At 36.1% G+C, this 12,711-nt stretch overlaps 1 protein-coding gene across 1 annotated transcript; it reads left to right on the top strand.

The window, feature by feature from the left end:
- The first annotated feature begins 1,014 nt into the window (after positions 1 to 1,014).
- LOC108719205 lies at positions 1,015 to 6,625 on the top strand. Its single transcript, XM_041566383.1, has 11 exons — positions 1,015 to 1,100; positions 2,163 to 2,346; positions 2,689 to 2,793; positions 2,881 to 3,003; positions 3,362 to 3,478; positions 3,620 to 3,727; positions 4,330 to 4,443; positions 4,756 to 4,950; positions 5,244 to 5,366; positions 5,956 to 6,081; positions 6,264 to 6,625. The coding sequence occupies exons 1-11, from the start codon at positions 1,028 to 1,030 to the stop codon at positions 6,523 to 6,525; spliced, it is 1,530 nt and encodes a 509-aa protein (XP_041422317.1). The 5' UTR covers positions 1,015 to 1,027; the 3' UTR covers positions 6,526 to 6,625.
- Positions 6,626 to 12,711: the final 6,086 nt, after the last annotated feature.

Here is a 12,711-nt window from a genome sequence, read left to right as displayed (position 1 = left end):
AATTCATTTCATTCCATCCAATATTTAAAAGAACTTAAGGTAGGAAATTACTCATCTCCAGATATTAGGAAAGTTAGTTTTTGCATTAAGGCAGGCTAGCCTTTTTCGATTTTTTTTTCTGCCAATATCAGTAACATTTTGGAGGGGTAAATATAAATACTGGTGATGCCACTTGGTACAGCTTATGTCATGTTACCAGCAGGCTTATTTATTTATTTTCTTCTTTTCCTTCAGTAAGAAATTCCTTAGACTTTTATTTCATCCCAATGTTACAAGAACTGTTACAAGATCTTGATAGAATAATGGCAGAACTGCCCTGTTAACTAAATAACTTATATATGATGCACACAGCAATCAGCGGATTTGTTTTTGCTGTAAGAATCACCATTTAATCTTAACTTTTCACTTGACTTAAATAAATATATATAAAAAATCAATTTATTAATTATTCATATGACATTTCTCCCTGCAAAGTGCAGTGTTTTTGATGGAATTTAGTTTTTTTTTTTTATTCATTTGAGTTAAAAATGTTTATGCTCTATAAGTATCATTAGCTGTTGTGAACTATAACTTTACATCACAATGTGATGTTTGCTGTTACATCACAAAGACTGTGTCATGTGACCAGCAGGTGACATTGCGACATCATAGATGTAGCTTGTTTATCTATGCAGTGTTCTGTGCTCAGTCTGAAGTTTTACCTCGGACAAGAAGCATAAGAAGGGAAGGATAAACACTTATTTTGAGTGGTTATTTTTTCCATTTTTATACTTCATTGAGATTCATATCATTCCGTCCAATATTTAATATAACTTAAGGTAGGGAATTACTAACATTTGGTTTTAAAAGGGTGTAAAAATCTATATAAATTATTATTTAAAAGAAAACCACTGTTCTCATTTAATATGATAGATTTAAAAATGTGAACAATACAGATGATTTCTATTAGGTGTTTGAAACCGTTACATCCTTTTTAATAATAATTCTTTTTTTTTGTTATATCTTTCTATACCAGAACTAGAAGATCATGAATTCAAATTTTTCTATCATATGGATTATCCTATTTGGACTTTATCATCTTTTCTACCCGTCTACGTCAGGTAAATAGAGAATGTGAACTCAAATGCCTAAATTAGTCCTAATTTCTGCCAACCATTACAGTTTATAGTTATAGTGGACCTGTCACCCAGACATAAAAAAATTAACACATTAAACATGAAATCCAAATTTTATTTTTTATTAAAGCATTTATATTATAGCTTATTTAAAAAGCTATGCTGTCAATAAAATATTGCTTTAGGCATAGAGGCATGGGCAGGAAGCACTTCCTAGCTATCATTGCTCTCCCCCATTCCCCACCATTCTCTTAACCATTTAATTGTGTAGCCAGTGCATGGGGGATGGACATCAGGAATATTTTTTTTAGGTGAAGGGGCCCCTATAATAGGACGCCTTAGAGCAGTCTCTTTATATAGTCTCTGTATATCACACCTAAATTAAAATTATGATAGCTGGTCTTAAATAAAAAAAAACCTTAAATTTAAATCAATAAGCATGGCTTGTTTGTAGTGTATATAACGTTGATGAATATAGAAAAACTACTTTAATCATGACTTCCATAAGAATTATTTCTGAAGAATGTTTTTACCTTTTTTTAAGTAATTGTGAACATATCCTATAGATTTCTATTATTTTTTACGTCAATGGGAGAAGACCTAGGCAAGATTTAAGAATTTTTATTTCAATTCAAGTTTTTAAAAATTTTCCACTATTTTGAAAATTTGTAGACCCATTGAAAATGACGAGAATATGAATTTGATTTATTTGGGGTTTTTTCATGGTTTCATTCAATCATGTTTATTTAGATACAATTTTTTGAATAAATAAAAAAATCTAAGTTAAATCTGAGTAAAAAATTGAGTTTATTCAAATAAAACAAAAATTGCAAAATTAACAAATTTTAATTTTGATTAATATACATCCAGGCTATAACTTCCACTACATTATTACAAATGAATATTCTCAATCTGTGTGCAGCTCTTAATTTTTATTAGCATCCCATTTTGCCACAATATTGTTCTAAAATTTGTTGCTTACAGTAGCAACAGATATTTTGTTGAAAAATGGTCTTTTTAATGCTTTCTCTTTCTTTCCTCCTTTAGCTTTTGAGATAAAAGGTCTTGCTGAAAGCAAAGTAAATGAGGAAACACTTCATGAACCTAGAATCCAGTGGAAGAGAAGTGTTAATGAAACCGAAGACGATTTATATAGAACATTTATAACTTTAATTCCTATAGTGACAACACTTTCAATGCTGACATTTTCTGTGCTTAGTATTATTGTATGGTAAGCCACTTTACTTACAGGGGTTTTAAATATATATATATATATATATATATATATATATATATATATATATATATATATATATATATATATATATATATATATAGTGGGCCCCACAGGAAAAATTATTTTCAGGGTGACCTGTTTTACCTTATGTCTGTGTGACTAGATAATGCCAGAACCAATTAAAACATTATCAGTACACTATAATACAACATTAAACCCCAGGCAGCAACAGTGGGCGTCCTCGTTTAAATCAGCATAAGATATAATTGTGCTGCAAGGCTGTTAATGTTATACACATCCACTAAAACTTCACAAACTTTTCTTATGTCACTACAGGTTAGTATATGTAAAAATAAAGCAGAGGAAGAAAGTGGTTCACGATGTTGAAAACCCACCGGAGGCAGCACAGCCAGAGGAAACATCTCCTGAAAGGCCCAACAGGTTTGTAAACCTCAGCATTTCACCTACAGTTGTATCTTTGACTTTATAAACATACAGTAAGATTCAATAAACTGGTCTTTGTTTTAGTTTCAGGAGATTGTGCAAAAAAATGAAACAGAAGATAACAAAGCATAAGCCTGATATTGACATAGAGAACCCACCAGAAACAGTTCCGTTGCAACAAACGACATCAGCTAAAAGCCGTGTTAGGTTTGTAGGCCTCAATGTACTATATTCTTCCACTTAAGCAATTGGTAATGTGATGTTCTAGCTTGCAATTTAATAGAAGAGTCACAATTTTGCATTACTTAAAAACAGGCACCAAATAGATTTTTCTATTGCTGTAAAATAAAAATAATAGCATACATTATTCTGTTTGGGAAGAATTAGGTCCTTTTTTGTAAAGTCATATGAAATAAAACATGTTAGAATGCTAAGATTTATACAAATATTATTTAACAAATTGCACACACATCCTCTCTCAGGGAAGTATCCTCAGCAAGTGATATCATGTTGCCAGAATATTGCTAATATGTACAGGCCCTAATTTTTTTTTTAATTTCTTTAGTTCTGCTCTGAAAAAATGTAAGAGAAAGAAGCAGAAGAAAGAAGTTGCTGATGCAAAGGAACCACCAATGACAGCTGAGCTTAAGTATAAAGCAAAGGCAGCTGAAGATGTTATTAGGTATGTTAGCCTAAATTAATTTGTTGCTTCTCTTCAAACTTAGCTATAAAATATGTACTCTGTGTACTTTTAGTACTTTATTTTGCATGACCAATATACACGCACTAAGCACCAATAAACCCTACTTTTTGGTAATTTCAGGTCTGTGGTTGGAAAATGTAAACCAAAGAAAATAAAAGAAACAATAGATAATATTGAGACGCCTTCTGAGGCAGCACAGCCAGAGGAAAACACAAAAACTGCTAAAAGGTATGTATGCCTCAATTAACTATATCTCCCACCTAAGAAATACTTACAAATTCAGATTTAAAGGAACAGTTCAGTGTATAAATAAAAACTGGATAAATAGATAGGCTGTGCAAAATAAATAAAGTTTCTAATATAGTTAGTTAGCCAAAAATGTAATGTATAAAGGCTGGAGTGACTAGATGTGTAACATAATAGCTAGAAAACTACCTGCTTTTCAGCTCTCTAGTTTTGAGTTAGTCAGCGACTTGAAGGGGGGCCACATGGGACATACTTGTTCAATGAGTTTGCAATTGATCCTCTGCATTCAGCTCAGATTCAAAAGCAACAGGTGTGACCCTTGTGCCCCCCCTCAAGTCACTGATTGGTTGGTGACTGGTAACCAGGATAACCAGTCAGTGGAAGCTAAGAGAGCTGAAAAGCAGGAAGTAGTGTTCTGGCTATTATGTTAGACATCCAGTCACTCCAGCCTTTATACATTACATTTATGACTATATAACAAATTTTTTATTTTACACAGCCTATCTATTTACCCAGTTTTTATTTTTATACTGAACAATTCCTTTAAGAAGTTTTCTTAGACCTAAACGCCTCTATTTGTACAGGGTACTACGTTCAATGAGGATCAAGAAGATTAAGAATATAGAAGAAGGAGAAGGCTCGCTGAAAAAGTTGAAGGGCATAAAGAGCAAGTCATCCACTGCTCAAAACCTCAACGTGTAAGTATAATGAATTCAAATTATATCCCCCAGCAACATCATATTTGCTGATATAGTAGTTAAATGCGGGTTTCAGTAAATGTGATTATAAAATGATGTATAGTCATTTAAATACCGGGGTGCTCACTTACAGAGAACTTTCACTCCCCTTGGATTACTGGTCTCTGCATTGTGCAGCCTTTTAGTTGCACTCTTTGTGGGGGGTATAGTGTAACCCCTATTGAATTTGTAAATTATCTTCTCAACACAACAAGAGATAAATGTCATCCCCAGAATTATTTGGTTTTTAACTTGTTCATATTTCTTTTATAGAGTAATAGAGATACCGGAGGACTCTGAAATTGTAATAGAGACACCGAAGTACTCTGAAACTGTAATAGAGATACCGGAGGACTCTGAAACTGTAATAGAGATACCGGAGGTCTCTGAAACTGTAATAGAGATACCGGAGGACTCTGAAACAGTAATAGAGATACCGGAGGACTCTGAAACAGAAAAACAAATAAGGTGAGATTGTAAAACATATTATTTTAGTTACGTCACACCATTATCAATGCTGTGTACAAATATGGGCCCTTTACCAATGTTGGGCAACTTTATACCAGAGCAGTAAACCATAACAACTGTTTGTTTATTGACTTTATTTCACCAAAGCCAGGTAGAACAATTTAAGTGAAATTTTCATTGCTTGCCATGGTTTTCAGCTCAAGTGCAAATCTGCTCAATGTTAGTCAATGTGACGTATTCAATATTATGATTTCATACAATAACAGTTGACTGATACTTGTTTTCTATTACAGTGAAGAGAAAACTATTCAACCAACTGGAAACATCTGTGGTGATGAGGAAGATGAGCTTCTATTGCAAATGGAGCTCTTGTTACTATCAATGAAATGTTTACATCAGTCTGCAGAACCCAACAGGTGAGTTTGCTATCACTGATCTAACAGAATATATGCTGTGCCTTTCTAGCTTTCATTTGTATGTAGCCTGACGAAGGGGCCTTGGTGCTCCGAAAGCTTGCAATGTATTTGTATTGTTAGCCAATATAGGTATCACTTCTACAATACTTTTTGTATTTTTTTGTTTTTTTATTTGTTATTTTTGCTACTGGCTAACACGGTACCACAGTTTTTGTTTTGTGCTATATCACTTTGAAAATTGTAGTACAATGATCTGTTATCCACTTGACATTTTGAAATATTATTTACTTTTTTCCTATAATATTAAAATTGTACCTTGTACTTGATGCCAACCGATATATATATTTTAAAGAAAACTTAAGGTATCCAAAATACAGAAATACCCCTTATCTGGAAAACACCAGGTCCTGAGCTTTCTGGATAACAGGTCCCATACCCATACTTTTAGGCCATAAAACAGTGCAAATATTGTCTAGTTGTAAATGAATCTTTCAATGACAAAATTTAACTTTAGAAAGTAGTATTTGTTCAGCACAGTTTCAGGTTAGATAGAATGTGAAGAATTAATCCTTTTTTTTCTAATCCACAGTGAAAAGCAACTTGTACATGTTGAAAGAAGTGAAGATACATGTGGTGATGAAGAACTTCTATTTGAAGCAGAGTTCTTTTTATTATTAATATTGATGTTGATTTATAATTCGGCAAAAACCGAGCGGTAAGTTTTCTAGTTTCTATACCCCGATATAACACCAGGGCATTCAAAAACATGCAACTTTATTTGCCTGAGAAGAACCTTTCCATGCAATGCCAAATATTAAGCTTTGAAAAACATGTGTGTTCAACACAAGCACATATCAGATAATTGTGAAGTAACACTTTTCTTTTTTTTATTTACAGTGAAGTGGAACTTGTCACCGAATATGCTGATAAGAAAGATGAACCTTCATTGCAAGAAAAGGAAAAAACACCTCAACAAGTTTGCAAATTGTATAGATCTAAGAAAATCATAGCAACAGCGAAAGCTTGCAAAATGTATGAGCCTGGGAAAAGATCATTGCGGAAAGCAAAAGTCTGCAAATTGTACGGTCCTGGCAAAACCATTCAGCGGAAAGGAAGAGGTTTGAAATTTCATAAGCCTGAAAAGAAAGATACGGAGTAAAGAAAGAATTTTGCAAACTTAAATAATGAAAAGACAACAGCAGATATAGTCAACAGAATTATATATAACAAATGTATTTTTAAACTTCAAAAAGTGATAATATAACAATAAAGTAATTGACTGCACACATTGTCTTTTATTCCTGCAATATTATGTATATACAATACACAACAGTCATGACTATCCTGTTAATGATGCGATCCATCATCATATAAAAGGACAAGGCCGAAGGCACATGGTGACTTCTAATATCCTCATTGATATGATTTCTGTCACATAACTCACAGAAACGAATGTATTATAATGTAATAATATATCTATATGATAATATAATATAATATCCTTATATTTCACTATAGGGGTACATTATTCATTGTATAAATATATATACACACACATGTATATCTTTATCTATCTCTCCTTTTATAAAATATAAGGATATCATAAGTCACCAAGGTCCATGAATATATATAAAGGCACAAAGTCAAACAGGGTACATTATTTTTTTATAATACACACGTTTCAATGAGTCCAGTACATCACTAAGCACTGGTTGTAACTGATGACATCACTAAGCACCATATTTAAGGATATCATTTAAACAATATTTTAGGATCATCCAGTTATGCTTTATATGTCTGGGGGGAAACTCAAGTAGGAAGACATAGGGTGAATATACAAACTCAGATACAAACTTAGATGTCGAAGTCAAATTTAGGAGCCAAGAACTTCCAGGCAGAAGTGTCACTTGCATAAATGTACTGGAGAAAATTGCCAATAAAACCATTATTATAGCGTAAAAATGGCCATACACCACAAGATCTACTTGTTTGGAGAGTTGTCAGATAAGCTGGTCTTGGTCCCATCTGGCCTAGGTTCCAGATCATACAGAGGAGTCTATGGAGACCCACCAGATGAGAAATGAATTCATGTGCCAGTTGTTATCTGACAATATTTTCAATCTGCCAGATATTGGTTTGACAGGGCTGTTGTTGGGCCCCTATACATGTACCAATTAGCTGCCTACTTGTTAAATAGCACACTGTAACTGATTTAAGCACTAAAACATCCTGCTCTTGTTAGGGAGCTCCTCTCAGCGCTGTTCATTGCATAATAAAAGCAAATGAAATTGTAAGCAAAGTTCCAATATCCATTGATTACAAATTTTCAGTGGGTTCTAGGTTAATCCCAAAACAAAGTCACAGATCATGTGGTTTATGATAAGATTCAACTTACTATGTGGGGGTTGTATGGCTGTGGCTTGGTACATGAAACTGAGAATGAGTGTTATTAGGACAAGAACAGAGATTCTTATCACAGCTTTTACAAAGACTTCACAAATGTATATAGAATTTCATGTATTTAAATGTTCTCTCAGCACAGTCTCCATGTTGCTGAGAGGTCATAAAGACACACACCAAGCAATCCTGTACCCATATAAGCTGAACCGGAACAGCATATGGTTTTATCTTAAATTTATTTAGACTCATAAACATATAGCACCAACATATTCTGCAGCACTTTACAGCAGAGAAGCTACAACTTTTACATCAGTGCCTGACCCAGTGAAGTTTACAATCTACTGTTCCTATCACATTCACACACACACTACAGTCCTTCTTATCAGGAGCCAATTAACCTGCCTGTATTTTTATGAAGTTTTGGAGGAAACCATAAGTCAATGCAGGCGATAAGTAAGTCACAAGTCCTGTCTTTTTTTTTTTTCACAGCAATTCTCTACATTACATCAGATGTTAATTTTATGCAAAGGTGACTGTAGGTGGGTCCGCTCGGCTGTGTTTCTACACAGCCCGAGACACCAGTAGGCAAATGACAGCCGGAGCAGACAGGCTCTAATCTCAGCACTGCACTTGCCTGGCTCCCACTGCAGGGACAAGCAGCAGCCCTTTATAGGAAATACTCAATCCACTTCTAGATGCGGCCCTTCGCTTTATCTGTAAGCACCAGTACCTGTATATAATCTGTAATATTCATTGTTCAATGTAAGAGTGTATGCATCAAACATACAACTAACACATAAATAGTATTAATGATAATAATAACTAGGGCAGCATTTGGCTATCATTCTGTGCTGAAAGACACAGAATGATAACCTGGGACACAGGTTAGAGCAGCAGAGGCACAAGCTTTCCATACACATTTAAAAGCACACATGTATGCACAAATGTCATAAGATTTAGCCTTGTTGTGTTGCAATGTCCAGCTCTGACTGTCAGCAGGTGCAGGGAAATGTTCTTTAATAAAGTGTTAGGGTTGCAGGATGGAACCCCCCTGTCCTATACAGACCTATAGTGTTATCAGCTGCCCTGTCCTATCGAATGTAGCTAAAGATACAGCTAAACAGCGCCATCCCTCGGCTTCAGCTGATATAACAGACTGAGTGCTGCCAAGATATGTTGTTGTTTGTGGCTTGGGATGGATTCCAGGACCTGCAATATCCCCAAACTCTCCACTGACAAGGGAGACGGATTTAATGGGAAACTTGCCGTGTGCTCACTGTCAGGTCCGACCAGCACAGAGTTGCCTAATGTCCACATCACTGAGAAACTGTTGTCAGCCAAATAGGGACAAGCTACAAGCAGCTCCATGCCCTCCATCCGCAGTGACATCCCAAGTGCATGCAATGTACATCCCCGTCCCTGCTGCCGGCTGGAGCTGCTGCACTGCAGCGATATATCCCTCTCTCTATGGAAGAGTAAAGAACACACTGACCTGAACAGTACAACAAGCCTACACAGTCACCCAGCGACCCACACGTCCCAACAGGCACCGTCCACTTCTAATCTGCGCAAGTGACAAAGGGGAGATCACCCACAGGTCCGATCTTCTTTGGCTCACACCTGCAAAGCTGCACAACCCTCAGTGGTGCTGTTCCCCCTCCCGGGCTCCTCGACTTGGTCCTTCCCAGCTGAGTTGCAGATTGGTTGGCATCAGGCTTAGAGAGAGGATTGGTTTCAGTTAGTTGTTAGAAAAGCATAAGCGGCTCAGTGTTCACAGGTTTGTGTGTGAGGTTGAGATTAGTTGTTTTTCTCTCAGGTACCTCGTGTGAGGCGCCCACAACAACTCTCCTACACACTGGCCCACTACTCTTTACCCACTGGGCTTCCAGCCAAAGGATATATATTGGCCATCTACCTCATTTCATACCTCCCATCATCTTGAAAATAGAAAGAGGGACAAAAAGTTTAGCCATGTGCAGAGTAGAGAAATTATTTGACCCCACTCATTTTTATGGCTATGCCCCCTAATTATCATGTTTATTTTACAAAATTTGGTAGGTTATGGAAAGTTCATTACTGGGTTCATTTCTGTGTTATTACAGTTTTGCTAATGAAGGTGAATTGCCCTTTAAGCTCCAAGTCACAGTTTCCCCGAGACCTGTTTACCTTAAATAGTTACAATTGTTTCTTTGCTTATCTTAAATTGTAACAAATGTATTTAAGTGCACCTACCACGTATTCTGGGCTCTCTGCCAAAAGCCAGTTAAGTCTTTGAAACGTTGTATCTTTTTCTGGCTGTTCAGTGCAGGAGATCAAAGAGAAAGTCTGGACAATTCATTAACAATCTGGGACTGCGGGTTGAGCTGTCAAAATCGGGACTGCCCTGCGAAAAAACAGGACAGTTGGGAGGCATGTCATTTAATTCCTGTCTCTTTAATTGAACAATTCTACCGACTTACCCATATACATTTATTAAAACATTTTCATGTTTTTCAAGTTATTTAAATAAATGTAATTGTAAATGTAAAATCAGTATATGTTACATTTTTGTTCTCTGCTTCTGACTCTGTAAATCAGCAGGCTTTAAATTCATTATAGAAAATGTCAGAACCAACACTGCTGAAAATATAAACAGATGCTGATGTATATATCAACTGCATTTACAAATAACTCTAACCACTAAAAGTCAATGGATATTGGAAGTTTGCTTAGTATTACATTTGTTTTATTACGCAATGAACAACACTGAGAGAAGCTCCCAAATCAGAGCAGAATTTTTACTGCTAAAAACAGTTGAAGTGTGCTACACACATCTAAAAAACAAATGCTCTGTAAGGCTACATATGTATTTAAATGTGAATGACCCCTTTAAAAGCAGTACAATATATATATATATTGTAGTGCTTTACTGATAATGATTTACTAAAAAAAATCTGTCTGGCTTCCAAGCATTCCATTCAGTAAAGAGTCAGGTTTCCTGATAAACATGGATTTAGAGATAATGGAACAAGACATGTGCACTTTGGATCTCTTAAACCAGGTGCTGGCAAGCTGCAATCTTGGCCTTTAAATTTACTTTTAGTATGATGAAGACTGTTACATTTCCAAACCTGACAGCCGTACAAAAATTCAAAAAAAAAAAAAATTAAGGCTATTTGCAAACTGGCTTAGAATACCACTATCTACAAACACAATGGGAGTCTCTAGCATTTAGCTAACTGCAGTGTTTTCCCAGCATTACTACTGTAGGTCTAACTAAATGTTAACAACCCTATATATACTATATGTATGGCATCTGTTGGTCAGTATGTATAGATCTGACCCTCTACCTGCCATACTCTGCCTGTGTGTGCCATACTCTGCCTACCCTATGCGTTCTGGAAGACGTGAGCCTGGTAGGGTTTGTTCTGGAGGTTTGTTAACATTTGTAAATACTTGTTAGGGGGCCCCTAAGGTGTTTGATCATTGGTGTTTAATATTAATTCCCCTTCGACTTTTCCACATTTTGTTGTGCTGAAATGTATTATTAAGAAATATTTAATTGGGAAGATTATTAACTTTTGATTTACACAACAAACCTAATTTGAAAAAATTGTATTTAACCTCCTTTAGGGGATAATTGCACCTTTGGATGCAATTACAACAGTATTTGGCAGGTTAGTATGTACAGATATACCTGTATCAGCTTTGTACACTATTTGGGAGTGATTTTATATAGGTTTGTGAGGTGAAGCTTGCACACAAGAAAATCAGCGCGCACATGACCCTAAACTGCCCACTCATAATCTGAACCCTACCTGCCCTGGCGAGCTGTTGATTATTATATAGTGAATAAAGTACCCCCTCTTGTAAAATATAAGGATATTATAAATTACCGAGGAGTTTCATGACCATATAAAAATACTAGGCCTGTTTTTATACAGGTCATGGAACTCCAAGGTAACTTCTAATATACTCATATTTTGCAACTGGGGGTACTATTTATTATAATACACAAGTTTCAGTGAGTCATGTGACAAATGAGATCAGAACTCACCGTTTATAACTGATGACATCAGAACTCACCGTTTATAAGAATAAAATTTACAAGATATTGATGGCTTTTGTGTATTATATAATTATAAACCTGCACTTGACCCACTCATCTCTGATGCCAGCTGGGGTGATTGATATTCACCTTCTTGTTCTTGAGACACTTTGCCTTTAGTTTTGGATTGTTGTCCTGATGCATAATGAGCTTTCTCTCAAGATTCCTCAGTCTCGAATAGTTTCTCTTGTAGTATTTCACCTCTGTTATAAAAGGCTGCTGATGCAGCATCTTGCTGGTCTACCTTTCGTCTTATTCGGTAAACTACAACAAACTTAGAATTGAGCTCCCTGAGTGTCTTAGAGTTGGTAGGGGGCAATTTTTTATTAAAATGAAGCTTCTGTTACTCCCAACTGAAGTGCGGGCTCTATTAGGGTGCTTGGGTGTTAAAAAATAACAACTGAGGATGCAGACTGGAAAACTCTGATAAAAGCTGACACTGTGGATATACCCCTACAGTTACAGAGTTATTTCTTCGCCCCTTCTAACACTGCTGCTGCCTGTATAATTAGGAAATATACTTGCAGTATACTGTGGAAGTTCTTTGATAATAGTTGGGGCTGTTTGTACCTCTATAGTCAGTAGCGTTCGCTGAGGGGGGCGGGCCCTGGTGCGTGGCGCGCAGCCGGCCCCCGACCCCCACCGTACCGCCGCATTTGCTGCATTTTCAGCGGCGAACGGACTGCCGGGGGGCCCTGCTCCCCCGGTAGTTCCGCCACTGTCTATAGTGCCGTTTGTACCTATAGTGCCTTTTCCAGCTGTGTTGAACTGTGTAAAACAGTACTTCATGCAAAGCGCAGACAGGGCTGTCTATAGTCAGTCAGTCTAATTCTGTCCTACAACTGCCTCCAGAGTAAC

The sequence above is a fragment of the Xenopus laevis genome, chromosome 6L (genome assembly GCF_017654675.1).
Source record: "Xenopus laevis strain J_2021 chromosome 6L, Xenopus_laevis_v10.1, whole genome shotgun sequence".
Lineage (NCBI taxonomy): Eukaryota > Metazoa > Chordata > Amphibia > Anura > Pipidae > Xenopus > Xenopus laevis.
Note: the sequence above shows the minus strand (reverse complement) of the source record. Positions and strands in the feature narration are given on the sequence as shown.